At 52.8% G+C, this 19,801-nt stretch overlaps 1 protein-coding gene across 1 annotated transcript in view; it reads left to right on the plus strand.

The window, feature by feature from the left end:
• The first annotated feature begins 2,865 nt into the window (after positions 1-2,865).
• The window catches only part of GRIK3 (glutamate ionotropic receptor kainate type subunit 3), a 239,600-nt gene continuing 222,664 nt past the window's right edge, over positions 2,866-19,801 (plus strand). The window contains exon 1 of the mRNA XM_007104099.4: positions 2,866-3,019. Within this exon, the coding sequence (XP_007104161.2) occupies positions 2,905-3,019 (115 nt within the window). The 5' untranslated portion in view covers positions 2,866-2,904. The remainder of the gene's footprint in view (positions 3,020-19,801) is intronic.

A 19,801-nucleotide genomic window follows, 5' to 3' on the forward strand; every position in this document is an offset into this window, starting at 1 on the left:
TCACCCCACGGGTCCAGCTGGGCGGCCAGGCCTGTGGACCGAGCCCCACTGCCTCTGCAGCTGGAGGCTTTTCCCAACGCAGCCAACGTGGCAGCAGAGGAAAGCCTCCCTCCGCAGCGCTGGCTACCTCCCACCCACCGTGGGATGCAGCAGGAGCAAGGGCCCACCGACGCTGTTTCCCTGGGGGTGCTGAGGGGGCTGCAGGTGACAGGGCCACACTCTCACGCCCTGGGATCCTCAGATTGCTCCTCTGCCTTCCTCCATTCACCTCTCCAGTGGCCACTCTCTTTCTTGGCGTTTTTGGAGGCTGCTGGTCCTCTTCCTCTTGCCCCCCACCCTTCACCCCTCTCTCCCACTGGCCTTTCCCAGGTTCTGGTCTGGGGTGCAGATCTGCCCGTTCCCTGGAGTCACACCTCTACCCCTCTGCTCTTCAGTTTCCCCGCCAGGCCACTTGTTCCCTGCACCCTGCCCCTCTCATGGCAAGAGGCTGCCTGCAGGATAACCAATACAGACCTAGCACCCAGGATCTCCCCCCATTCCCCAGCCCCTAACCATCCTTGGGCATTGCTGGTGATGCCTTTCTAGCCTTGCATCCTTTGCCTTGAGTTCAGATCCTGCCAATTCCCTTTCCATTTCCCTGTCAGGGCACTGGAATTTTCTTCCTTAGTGAACAGCCTGGACTTTTTGGTTCCTTGGAGCAACTAAACCAGCTGTGGAAGCTGATAAGTGATGGGGATGGGGCATCTACTCTTGAACGAAGAGGCTCCTTCAGCTTTATCGGGGTCGGGGGGGAGCTTTTGCTCACTCCTCCTGCACTTCCTCCTTGCCGGTGCCCACTGGGGCCCGTTACTCTCTATCAAGAGGTGGCAGCTGCTGCTTCTCTGGCTCTGGTCTGCATGTCCTTCCCTCTGGTCCCCTGGGCAACATTTTTCAGTGGCTGCTTGGGAAACCAACCACTCCTGCTTGAGGATGAGGAAGGCCCGAAGTCTGGCAAAAAAAAAATGGTAACCTCCATTTGCTGGCGGATCTTTGGGGGTGCCCTCAAGAGCAGCACACCTCTTTCCCTTTTTGAGAGGAGATCCTTGGGAATCTCCCCTCTTGCTCCTTCCACAGCCACAGTCGCCTCCATTTCAGGTGGGAGGGAGTCCCTCCGCAATCGGCAGGGTTGGCCATGCTGCAATATTCACATCCCCACACAGTGCCATAGTCTCCTATGCCTGGACGGGAGGGAAACAAAAGACTGGGAAATGAACAGGCCACATAGAGGCCGACTTATGGTCTATTTGTAAGAAAATTAAAGATTTGCCTTTCAGATGTTTGGGGCCATGCGTTTACCAGACAGCTGGCAAATGGGAGAGATTGGAATGATGGAATAGATCCAATTATTTAAATGAGAAAAATAAATTCACACACAGCCTAGCCGCTGCCCGGTGACAGATCCGTTTATTTATCTACTGTATCGGCACCACTTTGTCTCTGTCAAAAAGGTCATTAAACTCGTCTAACTGCGTATTTCGCTGCCTCCTGCTCCAGACTCGCTCCACAGCCCTTCCCTTCCCTCGACACCCAGCGCCACTTGAAAAAAAAAATTTATTATTGCTAATAAACAAGTTTTTTTTTTAACCCTTTCTATTTTGCTCCCCCACGGGTCCTGCTCCACCCCACGGAAAATTACAGTTTCTCTTTATTCTTTCTCAGGAGAAATGGGGGAGAGGGCCAGCCCCTCCTGAAAAGTTGAAGAAGAGGGACGGGAAGTACCAGTGTGCATCTCAGCCGCCCCTGTGCATCTAAGGATAGCTGTCTTCCTCCCAAGCCCCTGTAGTTGTGGTGCATGGTCCAGTCCTGCTTTCAACAGCAGAGGGTCTGGCCTGGGCTCTCCAACCCCTACCAGCTCCTGCAGCTCCCCTAGCCCAGCGTGGACAATCTGCTTTGAATTCCGTCTCCCCTGAGTCCCAGCCCCAACTCTAACTCTGCTTCCACGAGGGATGGGGTTAGGGAGGGAAACCGGTTCCTGGGTCAGTCTCCGGCCGCCGCCGTCCAGCCAGCGACGGCTGCGTGAGAGCTGGAAGGCGAGACTCCGCAGACGGCAGGCTCCAGGTCCCTCCGTTCCCTGCGGGCGCGTCTCTTCCAGCTGGTCCGGCCGCTAGGCTGCCGCTGTCTCCCAGCTCGCGGTGCAAGCTCTCGTGCTCCACGCCCGGCTCCCAGGCTCCGTGCCCTCGCAGTCGAAGGGACTGGGGGCGGCAGGGCGGATGCGGACGTCCGGGAAGCGAGGAGAGTCCTCGTTCTCCGGCCGTCTCCCCAAACGGGGTTCCGGGTCCCTTTCCCCGCCTAGGTGTGAGCTCGCGGGTGTACGCCTCGGCGGGTGTGAGTGTGAAGTGTGTATGCGCGGGGGCGTGTGCGGAGGGAGCGCGGGCGGCGGGCGGCGCGGGAGGCGGGAGGCAGGGCGCGGGGGAGGGGGCTGGGAGGGAGAGTGTGCGCGCGTGCAACTCCACTCCGGGGCTTTGTGCGAGCCCGGGCGATAGCATCCGCGGCGGCTGGAGGAGGAGCGGCCGGAGACGCGTGCAGCCCGCCCGCCAGCGCCCGGCAGCCGGGGCAGGTGGGAGCCCGCGCGCGAGCCGAGCCGACGCAAGCCGCAGCCGAGTCCGAAAGGAGCCCGAGCGGAGCCCAAGAGCCTCGCTCGCGGGGGGCCCGTGGGCGGCAGCCGGGCTGGGCGGGCGCCGGCGGGGCGGCCCCCCAGTAAGATGTGCGCGGCGCCGCGGGGCGCCCCCCACTCGCAGCGGCGCTCAGGAGCCGGGCTGCTGGGCCAGGCGGCGCCTCGGGGGCTGCTGCGCGCCCGCGCCTAGAGCTGCCGCCCCAGGGAGCCCGCCACGGCCGCGCCCCGGGCACGCTCGGCGGCGCCCAACGATGACCGCTCCCTGGCGGCGCCTCCGGAGTCTGGTTTGGGAATACTGGGCCGGGCTCCTCGTGTGCGCCTTCTGGATCCCGGACTCGCGCGGGATGCCCCACGTCATCCGAATCGGTAAGGGCTCCCCGGAGCCGGGGGTCTCCGTGCGCCCGGGCGGGGGCGGGAACGGGGGGCCACTGTACGCGATCCCAAGAGATTTCCCACCCTCTCTCCGCGCTGCCGGGGCCGGGTGACCACCAGGAGCTCGTCCCGGTGAGGACAAAGTTCCAAAGCCGGGGTCATGGGCCTTACTTATTGGAGAGGAGGCAACCGGGGTGCGGCGGACGAGGGGCCCTTGGCGCGCTCCTGGGAGGCCAGAGCTGGCGGAGTGTAGCGAAGCGTTCCGGTCCCAGCCCGAGTCGCGCGGGCGCATTTCCCGGCCACTGCCAGCCAGCAGGACTGGCCGCAGACCGAGTTCTGGGACCCGGCTTCTCCGCGAAGCGGGAACCCTGGGGAAGGCGCCAACTTCTCTTCCTTCCTCGTTCCCCGAGGGCCCCTCGCCCCCACCTGGGGCAGGGCTCGAGCGGCCGCGGCGGGGACGCAGGATCCGGCTTCGCATGAGAAGGGCGGCCAGTCTCGTCTCCCAGTGGCTGCCCTCGGCCTCGGTGGCCCCCGTTCAGCCCCGTGGCGCGGGGCAGGGGAGGGGCGGCCCCCGCCGGTCGCTCCAGCCATCCGTCGCAGCCGAGGCCTCTCCTCCGCCTGGGGCAGCGCAGGCAGGGGGAAGGGAACGACGGAGCGCGCCCAGCGCAGCCAGGGAAGGCGACAAGAGGGATGCGAGTGGATTTTAAAGTTAGCCGAAATCCCTCCGCAGCTGGCGGCGGCCGGCGGGGCTGCGTGCGGCGTTCTGGGGCTCTGGCGTCCCCGCGTCTCTTCTCGCCAGAGTCTCTTACTCGGGGCTTTAACTTTGTTGAGGCATCCTGTAGGCAGCGCTCCGGGTTGTGCGGGATGCCTCCGAGTGTCCCAGGCCCGAGACCGCCAGGGCTGGGCCCGGCCTGGCCACGCGGGAGCCTCCGCCACGCAGGCCCTGCGCCCGCCACCAGGCCGGAGACCTGGGCCGCCTGGGTTCGCGAGGCGCCACCACCAGCATCTGGCACAAGGAGGCCAGAGCTCTGCTGAGCCAGGGCCACCTTCCTCCCCTGTGGCTCTAATCTAGGCACGGACTCTGGGCTGCCAGCACCGTGAAGGGGTGTAGGGAACCAATGTCGAGCTTGTTTTCCGTACTTGAGGTTTTCCAAGAAGGCAGTCAGAAATCTGTCTCTTTCCTGGATTCCAGATCCTCTTGAACTGGACATCTGGACGAGGGTAGAGCACAGTCCTCAGCTCTGCGCACGCTGGGGTCTTTCCGTTTATGCCCAGGACCCTGGCAGGCAGACATTGGAGGCAGAGGAATCCAGGCACCCGACTCTGGGGACAGCCCTCGCGAACAGGCTTAACCCTTTTCAGCCCAGTCTGCTCCTGGCAAGACAAAAATATCTCTTCTATCTCTGCACCTTTGCCTGCTCCAGCGCCCAGTTTGGTCACCATACCAGGAGCAGGCAGCCCCTTAGTAGTGGGCCAGTTCTTCCTTTATTCCCTGCTTCTTTCCCTCTGTTTTTTTTTGTGGGCTTGCATGGTAGGGTGCCCTTGGGAGAAAAGAGGGGGACCCAAAAGGTGCTATGCACCCAGCTCATGCATGGCAGGTCCCTCTTCCGTGGTCCTTCCTCCACAGGGGTGGGATGGGCATGCTCCTAGCCCAGCGTCAGGGGTGGCAGTCTTTGGGGGCCCAGGAAGAGAAGGAGCAGGTGAGGGAAGCCCCGGAAGGCTGAGCTGAGGAGGGGCAGGATGATGTATCCTCACCTGCTCTCTCTTACTGTGAAATTGACTTGCACTGGGGGACTCCCCACTGCCCTGAGGGGAAGCCCGAAGCCTGCCCGCCCTTTCTTGGGTTCACCGTGTAATAATGCAATTAAGGATGGCAAAGCCCTCCTCTCTTCTAATCTTCTTCGTATTAAGCCCCAGGATTAATTAGCGTGTTGGCCCAAGCCATTTATATCCAAGAGCCCTGCCCCATTTGATTCCCAGCCCGAGGACTGGGGTGTTGGGCCGATGCCGAACGTGACTGCTGGAGCTGTGCCAGCTCGGATGGAGGATGGGAAGGCTCTGAGGCCCCTGGGCTTCTCTGGAGCTTCCTGGGGGAGCTGAACTTCTGTCCTTCTGAGCACAGGCTGGAGTCTCAGCTGGAGCCAGGGGCTACAGTGGACGTGGCACAGAGAGAGACACACACAGAGAGAATCTCATGCTGAAACCCAAACACAGCATCTTGGCTGGGCCTGATGTCATCTCCCTTTTTCTCTCTCTCCCGACCCCTGGGATCTCAGGGCTCTGGCTAGGGCCGCAGGAATCGAGGCCTTGGAAATTGGGCTCCGGCGTGTGCTGGGTGCTTCTGGTTCCGAAGACTGGTGCCTGCGCTGGCTGCGCTGACAGCCGAATCCTTGCCCAGCAGGCAGGCGTCGCCTAGCACCAGCCTGGGAGAGGGGTTTCCTGCAGGTGTGCAAGGGGCTCTCTGGGCTGGGGAGCAGCGTACCCGCTCACTCTCTTTGTGCCTTTTTTGGGGGACTGAAATTTCCTCTTAGACAAGGAGATGGATAGCTCAGCAGTGTGACAGAGTGTTCAAACAATCCGTCTTGAATAGATGAATTGCATTGCTCTTTTTGTAATTGTGTCTATCAGAGGGAGAGGTCAAGGCATTGATTGCTTGGATGGTTTGCAAGTAACAAAGGAGAGTAAGGAAGAGAGCGAGAGCGAGAGAGAGAGAGAGAGAGAGAGAGAGAGAGAGTAATTGGATTGTAGTCTGCAGGAAAAAAATGATCATTGATTATTTTATATGAATATGTGGAAGATGTATTCTGCGTGTGGTTATCAAGTGTTGCTTATTGAAGGTTTTCAAGGCATATTGTTCAACATTTTATTATTATTATTATCATCGTTATTATTGTTCAGATGGATTTTGGTCTTAACTCACAGAAAGCAGCTTAATGCATGGGTCCTCTCAGTGCTTCAGTGGCCTCATGTGGGGACCTGGATTTCCTGGTTACGTGACCTAGAAGCTGAGGTGGAGGGGCCCTGGGCTGGGAGCCAGGAGGCCTGGGTTTTCTGCTCTGCCTTCCTTATTATTGTATTGTTCAGATGGATTTTGGTCTTAACTCACAGAAAGCAGCTTAATGCATGGGTCCTCTCAGTGCTTCAGTGGCCTCATGTGGGGACCTGGATTTCCTGGTTACGTGACCTAGAAGCTGAGGTGGAGGGGCCCTGGGCTGGGAGCCAGGAGGCCTGGGTTTTCTGCTCTGCCTTCCACCAATTTCCTGAGCCATCTTGGTCAAATCACACTCTCCCACCAACCTGGAGCCTCAGTTTTCCCATCTGTAAACTATTGAGTTGGCCGTGATGGCTGGGGATATTCTGTGGTTTCAAAGTTCCCTTTAGTGCAGGCTGGTGGGGACTGTCAGTGCCATAGAAGGTTTCACAGCTAGATCATCCCTCGTGTTACATACATACTGTAGGATAGAGGGCCAGCCTGGAATTTGAAAAGGGAACCAGACAGTGGGGGCGGTAGCTGGGGAGCTTGAGTGGATGATGGTGATCTCTAGCCGGCCAGCGGGGGAGGTGCAGAGCCAAACGACTGCAGAGACATAAAGCAGGTGTGTGTGGAGGGGTGAGAGATGGGAGGGAAAGGCTGGCTCAGCACCGGACCCTCTGAGCATCTACAGACAGAGCAAAAGAGTTTGGAGGCTCTGAGCCTGAGCTGGGGGCAGGGGTGGAGGAGGGGGGTGGCGCGGGGTAGCGGGTACTGCAGTCTGTCCCAGGGGCGTGAGATCCCCTCCCCCAGAGTTCCCAAGTCAGCCCCGTCTGCATCTCCTGCGATCAGTTCATCCAAATGGTCCTGAACGTTCGTCTCCTGAGTTTGGGAGCTGCTATGCGTAAAAGAATGAGAAATTTCTCACAGTGACTGAAACATCCCGCTGTGTTGAGCAGACAGGCGCTGAATGAAGATCAATAGGGTTTTCCCCCCTGGAAGCAAATAGCTTCAGACAAGACCTGGGAGTGGCCCGAGGGGCCTTAGAAAGCATTAACTTCAGGAATTTCTGCCTCCACTTTCTAGCCCAGCTGCTCCTGTCAGCCCGGGCTTCCCTCCTTCTCGAGCCAGAGTTTAATTTCTTCTTGATGCCTGCCTGGCACTGCGCTAAACAGTCTTTTGACGTCAGGATGATCTAGGGTTTTTAGAGGTGGTTGATGCGGGGTGAGCCAGCACAGTGTCCCCGACCAGGCCCTTCCAAGGTCACTCGCATCCCCTTGCTACCGGCGTGACAGTTGACTTCAGAAGTCCAGCCCACTGTGCTCTTTCAAAAGGGCTCTGAGGAGCAGCTCTTCATCCCACCCTTCAAAACGCAAGGTTGCTGGCTGCTTTTAGGATCCTTCGTGGGGCCTGTGAGCCTCCCTGTCAGTGCCATTGTAGGTTTCACAGCTAGATGAGTCCCCGCGTTCCCACAGGCCCCGCGTCCCTGCCCCAGGAAACAGAGCCACCTCCGTGGGGAGGGGGGAGGCACAGATGCCCTATGGGTACAAGAACAACCCCATCCTCGGGGGTGGGGGCGTGCAAGGTCATATGCAGGGGAGGCTCAGGGCTGCTCTTTTAGGGGAAGACCTGGTTGTGCTCCACCCCCGGGTCTGTTTCTGATCTGCTGAGGCCAGGTTTCGACCGGGCTGTCGCGGTCAGCTGCCCCAGCCTCTGCCTCCTGCTGCTTCCGCCTGCGCCCTGCCTTGCTCAGAACCCTCCAGAGGGAACCAAGAGAGCTGATGTTCCCCTGTGGCTGGGCAGCAGCAGAGAGGAGCCCTGGGCTCCCCAGGCCCTGCCTGGCAGCAGAGAGGACTGAAACTCCAGGAGCAGGGCCCTTCCTCTGGGGCCTGCCCCCAGCAGGCCCTGGCTTGTCCTCCCGAGGAGCTTTGGATGGACAGGTGGGTCAGGGGTGGGCCTGGTGCAGACAGGCCTTGGACTTGTTAGCTGGAATAGCTCTTCTCGAAGGCGCTGATTCCCCAGCAGCAGCGCCAGGGGGCAGTGTGCCTGTGCTGAGGTGGCCGTGCGTCTCCTGCCTGGGACCCCACCTGGGTCTGGAGCGAAATCAAAATAGGAAAACAACACACAACCGCAATGCAATGGCCCTGGTTTATTGAGCACTTACTAGCTGCCAGGGACTGTGCTTTTCAAACAGTGACTGGGAATGTGACTAGTAAGTGCTCCAGACATGTAGCTGTCGCATTTTTTTTTTTTCTCACCATCTGGTTTAGCCTTCACAAACACCCTGCAGACATTATCCTCATTTTGCAGATGAGGAAACTAAGCTTGGTGAGGTCACTTGCCCAGGATCACGTGGCCAGTGAGTGGTGGATGCAGGATAAGAATTCCCGCCAGCCTGCCCCCAGATCCTGTGCTTTCAACTGTCTGTGTAGTCGGAAGATGGGAAGCACTGATTTTCATATGCGCTGAGTGCAACGCCCCCTCCCCCCATGGTTCCCGGTGCTGAGTGCGGCCTCAGAGGCCTGGGCTGTATGGGCTTTGCAACATTTAACCCTACCAGTGCCGCTTTTCAGCGTCAGACTGTCCTTGCTGATGGACCAAGTGGTAGTTATGCTTCCTGTAGAGGAAAGGTACGGATGGTCTTTCCCACCCCTCCCGCACGTGCAACACACAACCGTACATTGACTACACCCCACCTTGTCCGGGCGTCTGGACTCTACCTAACACTTTAATCTGAGCCCGAAATAAAGGTTGGACTCTCCCTTGGTTGTGGTCAGTCCACCCACAGGAATCCCTCTACTCTGGAAACTCCAGCCTACATGTCACCCTGGCAGCCACCAGGCTGTCCTCAAAGACATCATCAGAGCATTGAGGAAACCCCAGGGCCCTGTGTCTGTGTCTCCCTTCATCCTCTTCAGCTAGTGGCCTGGCCAAAGAAGGTGGTCAGCAAATTAGTTCTTTTCCTCCCTTCCTTCCCAATCCCATCTCCCCTCCAACATCCTTTCCAGGCTAATAGGTTTTATGGTCATCTTATTTTTAAGCAAGAGTCACATTCCAACCTTCTAAATAGAGCCTGCATTGCTGTGAACTGAGACTGGTGGACAATAGGAGGGTAAGGTCCTCTGACACTGGGCCCAGGAATATGTGTTGCTGTCCCACAGACAACTGTGGGTTGGATGTGGGGACCTGGGTGCAAGAGCTGCCCAGTCCCCCCTTCCCCATGCCACGTCTGCAAGAGCAGAGGAAAACCCACGCCTACCCTTCTGCTACACCTTGTTCCTTCTTCCAGGGGACACAGGGAGACTGGGTTATGGTGGCTGCAGGGACTGACCTGTTCTCGAAGTGGGGAAACTGCACTGCTCAGAGTGCCCACAGAAGTGACAGATTCGGAACAAGCACGATTGGAGGGGTCCTGTTATTTTCCAGGGCCTCAGTTTCCCCATCTGTAAAATGGGGATGAGACTTCCAGCCTCACGGAGTCAAATAGATGGGATGTCATTTCAAAAAAGCTTAAATGCTGTTCAAATATCAGCACTTCTTCTTGTTTTTGTTGGAGGAGAGGAGTCTGACACCAGCACAGGGTGGGACTGGGGTGAGGTGAGGGAGGCAGCAGGGGAGCAGGATATAAGGAGGCTGTCAAGTGGTGACCCTGCTCTTGCACGACTGAACGTGACAGTGAGCACCTCCTGAAATTTTGTGCCCCAGGTGCCTCACTGGCCTGTACCTATTAGCACCTGTGTTTGTTCTGAAGTCCCTGTTTTCTTCTGCTTCTCTTTGTGCTCCAGACACCAAATCCTAATGGAGTGTGATTGAGAGAGGGGAGAAGACTGGATTGAGGGCAAGGGCACTAGGTTTGAGGACAACAGGTCATTCTGATTTTGCTTTTGTTTCCCTTCAGCCACATTTTATAGCTGCTGGGCCCCTGAGCACTCGGCCCCCACCTTACCTTGGTTTATTTCCTTCAGAATTACCGGCAGGGTCCACACTACCTCAGAGCCGGCCAGGCTCTCCCCTCCCCACAAAGCTCTGGTTCCCACGTTCCTCTCCTTGCTTCCTTTGACCTTTGTACTTTGTTCACTAATGCTCACTGGCCTTGGCTTTAGCTATACTTGTGGGTATGTGCAGAGCTTTCTCTAGTAAAGAAGTTTTTGGAGTCAAAAAATATATTTCATTGATTCTAAGATTGACTCTTCGCCCCACATTTTCACATCTCCGAAATCAGTCTGTGTCTGACATGTCAAGTCCGAGTTTACTTGCAGGATTTTTTCTTTCTTGGCACCTTAAAACATGATGGTATGTCTCGGGTTTGATGAAATGTGGTGGATCTGAGTTTGAGTGGGAGTCTAACGTGCTAGCTGTGTGACCTTGGCCAAGTCACTTCACCTCTGAGCCTCCATTTCCTCATCCACAAGGAAGAAATATTAATTTTGGGTTAAACCATATTCAGCTATGGTTTATAGGTCAAACCATATTTGACCTATAAAAATTTCATATGGTTGAATCTTATAGGGTCTTCACAGGGTTGTTGTGAGGATTAAAGGAGATAAAGTATATAAAGCTCTTTGCACAGTGCCTGATAATAAATGTTAGGAGAAAAAGGATTCCCCAACAGTGGAGGCTGTGTCTCCGCCATCAGACTCTGAGCTCTGAGGCTATCTGCTTCTTATATACCCTCTGCCTTGTGCCAACCTTGTGATCAGTAGCCCATGCAGCTCAGTACATGGTATTTGCCCATTTCTGACATATGCATATGCGCAGCAGTGGAATGGATGTCTCCGGCAGCCTGTGACAGTTACCTGCCACAGTTACCTGCTCTCTGCTAGGGAGCAAGAGGGGTGCTCTTCTGAGGATGCTCCTATATGTCCAGAAGCTCCCAGACTCCTCCTGCCCTGTTATTTATCACACATCTGAAGCCCACAGGGTGTTGGTCCTTCCCTACATTTGCAGTGTTTTAACTGAAATGTGTTTTGCATGTATGCAGAGCTGGGAAAACCCTGGTTATGGGATGCTCTTGAGGGATTGGTCCAGGGAGTCCTGATCAGTCCTCTTGGATGTGGAGTCCAAGCTTGCTTCCGGAGCAAGCCAGTGCAGAGAGGGTCTGCAGCTGGAGGCTGGGCCTCAGGGGATAGACACTGCTGGCTCCGCTGGGAGACACCAGGTAATGAGGCCACAAAAGCGGGGGAGGAGAGAGTCCCCATGGTGATTTTAACAGATCGGAGATAATGAGATGGAGTGATATGGGGTGGGGAGTGGCAGCTTCCACTTCAAATCCTTTGGTGCTATGCTGAATGGTGGTTAAGGAAGACAGAGGGAAAATGAGGAGGGAGATGGAGCTAAGATTCCAGTTTGTGTGAAGAGGGTTCCAGTCCATAGGAGACAATTAAGTCTTGTGCTCTTAAAGGGACTGATGCGGAGAGGCTGCGATGGAAGGGGGTTTATAGAGTTCTCAGAACCACTGCAGGGATGAGCTCTTTAAATATAGGAACGAGAGAGACTTCTGCAAAGCCTTCCTGCATCTGCTTTGCAGAACTGAAATATGCTATTCCAAAAAGCCTGCCCAATTGGGCGGAAAAGCAGGAGCAGGGAGCCAAGGCCTTCCCAGGGCTCCAGGCATCACATTTCCTGTCTGTGGTGAAGAATCACAGAATCCGCTCTGAAAAGAACCCCAGGGGTCAGTCTAGGCCTCTGCTTCTCCAACATTAACACGCAACAGAATCGCCTGGAGCGCTCAGTAAAATACAGACTGCTGGGTCCCACCCTCAGAGCTTCTGATTCAGTGGGTCTGGGTGAGGCCTGAGAATTTTCATTTTAATAGGTTCCCAGATAATTTGATGCTGCTCATCTGAGGACTGTCACTGGAGGACCCCCCCGCCCCCCATAGGTGGATATCTAGTCTCTGATTGAATACCACCTGTAACAGGAAACTCACCACTTTTCAACCGTGCTTTGTTCTTTATTGCAAATGTATGGGCCCACTCCAATCTTTGTTGCAAAATTTCCCCTAAAATTGGTTTTCCTGCAGTTCTGGGGAAGGCAATATGACTTGGACGTTGAGAGTATAGGTTCTGAAATCCATCTGTCTTGAGTTTGAGCTCTCATTCCTTCCTTCCAGGCTGTGTCACCTTGGGTAAGTCACCTAACTTCTCTAAGCCTAGATTTCCTCACCTGTAAAATGGGGATAGTAATAGATTTGACTTCATGGGATCATTGTGAGAATTAACATGACTGGCCCAAAGGAAGTTCTGAAAACATTTTAGCAATCTAACTTGTGGATAAGCTCACAGGTTCTGGAATCCAACAGCCTGAGTTTGAGGGCTGCCTCCATCATTTCCCACCTGTGTGATCCTGGGCAAATTATTTAATCTCTAATAATAATAATAATACCTGCCTTATGGGGTTTTTATAAGGATTAAATGAGTTAATGCACATAATATGTTTAGACTACAGCCATGGTAAGCACTCAGTAAATGTTATCCATTGCTCTTACTATTATGCTTACCCCGCCCCCTGATTCTGGTTTGGATTTGCACCCTGTCCCACAGTGCAACCCTACAGAAAGGTAAAGGCATTTCTCCGGACTAAAGATAACCAATTCTTTTCAGCATGGTGTCCAGAGCTAACCACAGTCCTGCTTATGTATTAAAAACAGTAAACTCATCCTCTCCTCACATCTCAGCATTGGTGTCTACTTATACACTCCCAGATTATTTCAGGCTTTTCTGCAGCCGTTTCACTCTGTTGATTTATACTGGGCTGGTGGTCTCATGAGATCACAAGGTCTTTTACACAGGCACCACTGCCGATCTATCACTTCTCTCATCCTCTCTTTGGCAGTTGATCTTTTGAGCCTGAAGGCAGGACCTGTCATTTATCCCTGGTAAATCCTATCATTGAACCTTCAGGCAGTTTTTCTTGCTCTTTGTTTCTGGACCACCAAAGCCTGTTCCCATCTATCCATCCTTGGGAGGTGGGCATGGATTTCACCCTCTTCTTCCTCCTTGGCCTGCTCCAGGGGTCTGTGATAGAGAAGTAAGTGGTAATTGGCCTGCAGCATGGTTGAGGTTGGGAGCCACGGATGTAGACAGTGGAGTTTTGTGGCTTCCTTTCTGTTGTCCGGCATGCTTCGTGCCATCTGAGCCTGGGATGAGCATGCCTTCCTTCACTTCAGCCATCCCTGCCATCAACACATTAGGCAGGAAATGACCAATGTCAGAGTCTGTTGGCTTTATTCAGTGGTCTTAGATCCACTACCCTACACTTTAACCAGCTTTGAAATCCCACTGGGTTCCTCGTGCTTTCAGGCCGTGGTTGGCATCTCCAGACTCATGCACTGTCCCTCCTTGCCTCACACACACTCTCTGCTCCTCTGTACCAAACATCCAAGTCCCCAGAAAGCACTGTGCCTTCCCTCGCACTTGGCCTCTGCTCTTGCTGTTCTTTCTGGCTGACTTCTAGTTATCCTTCAGGTCTCAGCACACATGTATTTTCCTCCAGGAAGCCTTTCTTGACTCCCACCTCCTTCTGTGAGTCACCACAGCACCCTGAACTTCCTTTGTCATAGCACTTACTGAATGGTAATTCTTGGTTACCTTAGAGAGAAGCACTCTTAGAGAATCTTAGAGACAAGCGTGGACCACAGCTGGCTTATTCACCACTTTCCCAATGCATCTAGCATCGTGTGTGGCACACAGTAGGTGATGAATAACTATCTGTTAAATCAATGAATGCCTTGATACATACAGTCATTTGAATATAAGTCCACCTAACGGCCTTCTCATTCAGCTCAACACTTTTTCCATATTGTCAACAAGGATTTCATGAAAGGCATTGTTAGATTCTTCTGTGAAGTCAATGTCCTAATGCTGTCCGTGGTGGTGTCCTGCTCCATCAATTCAGCACCTTCTATGCCAAGACCTCTCCCGGTGAGGTCTACTGGGCAGAGCTGGAGTGTTTAGGGGAGTGGGCCTTTCTTTCTCAGGCCTAGAACTCGTCTTTATATCCGTTGTCTGGTTCATATCATGATGATTCTCTTCTCGAGAGAGGCACAAGCTGTCAACTTCAAGAAGAGGCAAAAGAAAAGACCATGATCCTCCTGTCTTTTCTGACCTCTTCCTCTTTCTCCTTCCCATTTGCCCCTCAGCATCTCTGCTGCTCCCTCTGGGAACTGAACCACGGAAGAGAACTTCTGTGGTTCCATCCTCAACAGACGGGTCACTCAAGTAGCTTCCAGGCAGAACGGTAGCCCTGCCACTTGTGCTACCACCAGCCACAGGTCAGGCTTCTCCTTTTCCTGTTTACGCCACATCACTGGATCCTGCCAGGATGTGTAGACAACAGGTTTACATGACAGGTTTGTGTCAAGTGAGGTGTTGACAGTTAACCTGGAGAGTCAGGCTGTATAGACAGTCAGCCTGGGCCATTTAACCCTGGGAGCATAAACGCCATCCACAGTGGGTTTAGCGAGTGTGAACGTGTGCGTGTGTGTGTGTTTGTGTACTTGTAAGAGACGACCAATGGAAGGGTTGCTTCTCAGGCACAAGCTTCCCAAAGTGGGGCTCAACAGCCATTCTTTATCCAAGCCTGATGAGTGACTACAGTGACTTTACTTTGTGTGTGTGTTTTTTTGTTTTTTTTTTTTTCTTTTTGCGGTATGCGGGCCTCCCACTGTCGCAGCCTCCCCCGTTGCGGAGCACAGGCTCCGGACGCGCAGGCCCAGCGGCCATGGCCCACGAGCCCAGCCGCTCCGCGGCACGCGGGATCCTCCCGGACCAGGGCACGAACCCGCGTCCCCTGCATCGGTAGGCGGACTCCCAGTCACTGCGCCACCAGGGAAGCCCAGTGACTTTACTTTGGATCAGTGGGGAAACTGAGGGCTTAAGTGATGGTCCCAATTCCCGGCTGACTTGGCTGACCTGTCTACAGAATTTGTGTAGCGAGGGTGGGACAGGTTTGCAGGGGAGCACCGAGCTTCCCCTCCTGAACATGACAGGACTGGGCTCTCCCCTGAGACTAGGACCTCCCCTTTCTTGCTTCTCTCCCCAAGGAAACAGGTGACACATTATGAACAGAGAGAGCCTGTTGCCTACATGGCCATTTTTCCTGCCCAGTTTAATAGAGGTGACAGCCGTCTATTTTACTTGTCTCGTAACATCGAATCAGTAAATAAAATATGGGTGAACTCTCAGGTTTAGTTATGGCTGGTCCATGGGGACTGAGGGCTGGGGGAGAGTTGAGCAGAGAGATTGAATCCCTGGCTTCTTACAAGAGAAGCTGAGCCTTGTCTCTTCCTTTGGATCCAGAAAATCTTCCTGTGCTGGAGGGGGCCAGACAAGCTCATCCTGTTTGAAAGTCTCTGAGTCCTTGGAAGACCCAGAACCAAGTGGAGGCACTCCGAATGTCAGAACTACAGGAGTACAGTACCTGCCCCACTCTTTTCTCTCACAGGTTGGGAGACTGAGGAATGAAAAGGGGAAGTGACTTGTGCCTCATCCCTTGGTGAGCCATGGAAAAATCAAATGAAAACATGGGTCCCTGACCCACCCCCAGTCTATTAAGAAAATCGCATCCACTTTCCTATTACACACACACAAATCTGCACACATTTGAAGCTTTAAATTTGCAGTCTTAAGAGACTAGATTTTTCAGTGTGGCAAAACAGACCTACACAACCTCTATTTCACATTGAGGGAGAAATACAAATCACATTCACATGTGTTTATGAAGGCTCATAGATAATGATAACACCCTGTGTCGTCCTGGGAGTGGCAGGGAAATTAAGGTCCACCCCAACCTCTGCGTTCAGCACCTCGGAGAACAGCCAGGCCCTGGGGTAGTGAGTGGGCGCCACCTGCACGCTGATTCTTACAGTAGAGGCGATGTGGTTACTGTAAGGTCTTGCTAAACAGGCATTCTTTTTCCAAATGCTATTCCTCTAGGACTTTGCTGTTCATAAACCAGACTGAGGTGTTGAACAGGTACACAGTAGGCTAGTAAGAACTATTATTTGTGGTCGTTCAAATCGAGTAGCTCACAGTAAAAGAAAATGGAGTGAACGGATAGAATTTTCTTTTTTTTTTTCCTCCCACATAATTGTTCTTAAACCTTTGGTGCCTTGTATGGCTTGTCTGCTAGGGAGCAGTAGCAGATGACAAAATGAGTGAACATTCCATCGTCAGGTATCACACCTGATACCAAGCATCTTTGCTCAGCTCGTCAGCATCATCTTTCACGTTGCATTTGGTAAGCAGGCTTATGTTATGTATTTTTATCCCGCTAAATGTGATTTCTTAAAAGTATTTTGTGTGTTATTATTTCCTGAATCGTGGAGCCGTGCATACCTATAATAGAGCCATATTTTCTGCTAGTAAATAAAATTACTCCTCGTTCAGGTGATGGGAATTAAATGTGTCACAGCTTTGTGGCATTCCCCAAAGAACCCCAGCAGAAGCAGGGTGCTCCACCACCTGGATGTGTCTGAGAAGCCTTGTGATCAGGCTGCGTGTTGACAAAGGTCTCTCCCAGCCAGGAAAGTCACGCCATGAGTGACCTCAGCATACCTCAGAGAAAGGGGGAGTTTTGTCCATCACTGGGGTACTGAGAGTGGCTGAAACACCTGGACTCGAAGCCAAGGGCATAGGAGGCTGAGAGCGTTAGAAAGATAGAGTCTGATGCATTGGCATTGGCCTCTGAACAAGGAGGGAGGCTTAGGTAAGTGGGCTCCCAGGATTTAGGAGGCAAGATGGCACCTTGAAGTCATACTGCAGATAGAAAGATCTGGATTGGGCAGGAAAGACGTGGGCTGTGGTATGTACAGAGTAAGGCTACTCCGGGTACCCTGGATTGAGACATCTTAGTGAGAGGGGATTGGGGGTTTTTGCTGCTCCTGCTTGGATTCTTAGAATCAGAAAAATCTGCTTTGGAAATGTGGCTATTTTTATGCTGCTTGTAATTTAGTGTTTATTTCCTGTCTTTTTCACATGGTCTTTGGGCTGACTCATTGATTCACCAAACATTTCTGGATCATCCGCTCTGTGTACTGCAGAGTACACAGGGCAGGGGATTGTGGGGGTCTGGGGGGATGGCTCAGCATGTCTGGACCTGGTGGCATCTGAATGGCCTCATGGTAGGTCCAAATAGGTGACCTTAAGTGGTAGCCATGGTTCCTTGAACAGTTAGGTTCATATAGTTCAGGCTAGAGCCCTGCACTTAGATCTTCCTTGTTCTCCTGTGTTCTGGGGAGGAGTACTGAGGCTCAGAGAAGAAAAGAGACAAGGTAAAAATCACACAGTAGAGCCAGCTGGGAAGCCACATCTCTTCCCTTTCACCCTTCACTCCTGCCCTTGTTCTTGCCCTTGCTCCTAAATCATTTCATCATTTATATTGTTCTGAGAGTTTTTTCACCCCTGAGCTGTCAAACCCCATCCTCAAGCCCCACCCAAGGTTCATTTTGGCCAGTTTCGGTCTCTTGGTAGAACTGACTTAACTTTCCTAGATAGCGTGGGTACATGTGTAAGTAGGAAGGAAAAGGTTAACAGGGGTTAGTATCCAATATTTCATGTTTCCAAAGGATACGATTCTGTCTTCTTGGTGAGAAAGTTCTTCTTTCTGGCCAATTCAGAGTCTCCCTGCTGCTGTGTAAAGCCATCTCATCCATGATGTGACATTGGCCATTCACGGGGTTTGGGAGGAAACATCTACAGAGTAAGATCATTGGGAGCTAGTAGCTTCAGGGGCTTTTTTTCCTGGGGCTGTAGCAAAGAAGCTCTCAGACAATTAAGCTGAAATGGCTGCACTTTCACTCACATGGGTTTGGACAGATTTATAATATTTTCTTTTTTAAAAAATAGGGATTTTTTTTCATGGAGACAATGATTTATGGAATAATCAATTTTTTTATCTACCTAATCCATGAGTGTGATCTATCAGTGTAGGCATCAATTTCTCCCAGAGGCTGTAGGGAGTGGACAGCCTTTGAGCCTGAGTCACCCAGCAGAAGGCAGCTTTTTCCGGGAGCTAATGTGATCCCAGATCTGGATCTGAGGCCTGTAGTAAGGAAGAGGTGGAGCTCCTGCAGCCTCACTCTTTGAGCAAAGATGCTAATTCTTTCTCCTCATCAGTCTTAGCCCCACCCAAAGAGGAGTAAGGTGTAGTATGTGCTGTTCCCATCATACAGGTATGGAGACCGAGTGCCAGAGAGGATGCTCAAAGACCAGAGGTTGGAGATGTGAAGTCAGGAGGGGTTATCTCTTTTTTTTTTTTTTTTTTTTTTTTTGTGGTACGCAGGCCTCTCACTGTTGTGGCCTCTCCCGTTGCGGAGCACAGGCTCCGGACGCGCAGGCTCAGCGGCCATGGCTCACGGGCCCAGCCGCTCCGTGGCATGTGGGATCCTCCCGGACCGGGGCACGAACCCGTGTCCCCTGCATCGGCAGGCAGGCTCTCAACCACTGCGCCACCAGGGAAGCCCAGGAGGGGTTATCTCTTAATCTTTGAGGACTGCAGCATAGAAGAGGGGGCAAACCTGATCCTATAGGTCCCAGGAGAGAATTGAGGCCAGTTGGGTTATGGTCCAAGAAGGCAGAATTTGGTTCAACACCAGCTGTCTTGTAGTCAGTGATCTTTGGACATTAAGTGAGATACCTTGGGCGTAGTGAACTTCTTGCTATGGGAGATGTTCAAGAACAGATTGGCCTGGGATGTTTCAGAGGGGCTCTGAATTCCTTTCACTATATGAAATTCTAGGTATCCTCAACTGTGCAGTTAGAGATGCTATAACAATTTGGGCTTTCTGAGTTCCCTAAAAGACCAGGACTGTGCCTGCTCTGGGTTATATAAACTCCATTAAGGCTGAGCTCAGCATGGTGGTTGCAAAGAATATTCTTAAAGTCAGACCCTTCCCTGCATGTCTTCTACAGCAGTTCATCCCTTGGCAGTACCCGTGGGTCAGAAAGGAACCTGGTGGCTGCAGCCAGCTCCAGGGAGGGCCCATCAACATTTATGAGCAGTATAATGCCAAATACACTGGCATACCCGATGTCACTTAATTTGCACGTCTCTCTGACGTAGGGATGGTGACCATCTTTTGCAGATGTAGAAACTGATGTCTGAGGGAGATGGATGGTCCGAAGTCACACAGCTGGTTGAGGTAGAGTTTTGTTCTCTGGTTCGCACGTGCAGTTGGTCGTTCTCACACGTGCAGTGAGCCTTTTCTGGGCACATGCTGTATTCCAGCCCTCTGTGAGCTGCCAGTACTGCAGGGCGAGCAAGACAGGCGTGATCCTGGCCTCATGGAGCTTGCAATCTAGCGAAAGACAGACATCAGAGAGTCATTACGAAGGTATCACCTCACACCAGTTAGAATGGGCATCACTAGAAAATCTACAGACAACAAATGCTGGTGAGGGTGTGGAGAAAAGTGAACCCTCTTGCACTGCTGGTGGGAGTGTAAATTGATACAGCCACTATGGAGAACAGTATGAAGTTTCCTTAAAAAACTAAAAATAGAATTACCCTATGACCCAGCAATCCCACTACTGGGCATATACCCAGAGAAAACCATAATTCAAAAAGACACATGCACCCCAATGTTCCTTGAAGCACTATTTACAATAGCCAGGTCATGGAAGCAACCTAAATGCCCATCGACAGACAAATGGATAAAGAAGTGGTACATATATACAATGGAATATTACTCAGCCATGATGAGGAATGAAATTGGGTCATTTGTAGAGACATGGATGGACCTAGAGACTCTCATACAGAGTGAAGTAAGTCAGAAAGAGAAAAACAAATATCATATATTAATACAT

The sequence above is a fragment of the Physeter macrocephalus genome, chromosome 3, assembly GCF_002837175.3.
Source record: "Physeter macrocephalus isolate SW-GA chromosome 3, ASM283717v5, whole genome shotgun sequence".
NCBI lineage: Eukaryota > Metazoa > Chordata > Mammalia > Artiodactyla > Physeteridae > Physeter > Physeter macrocephalus.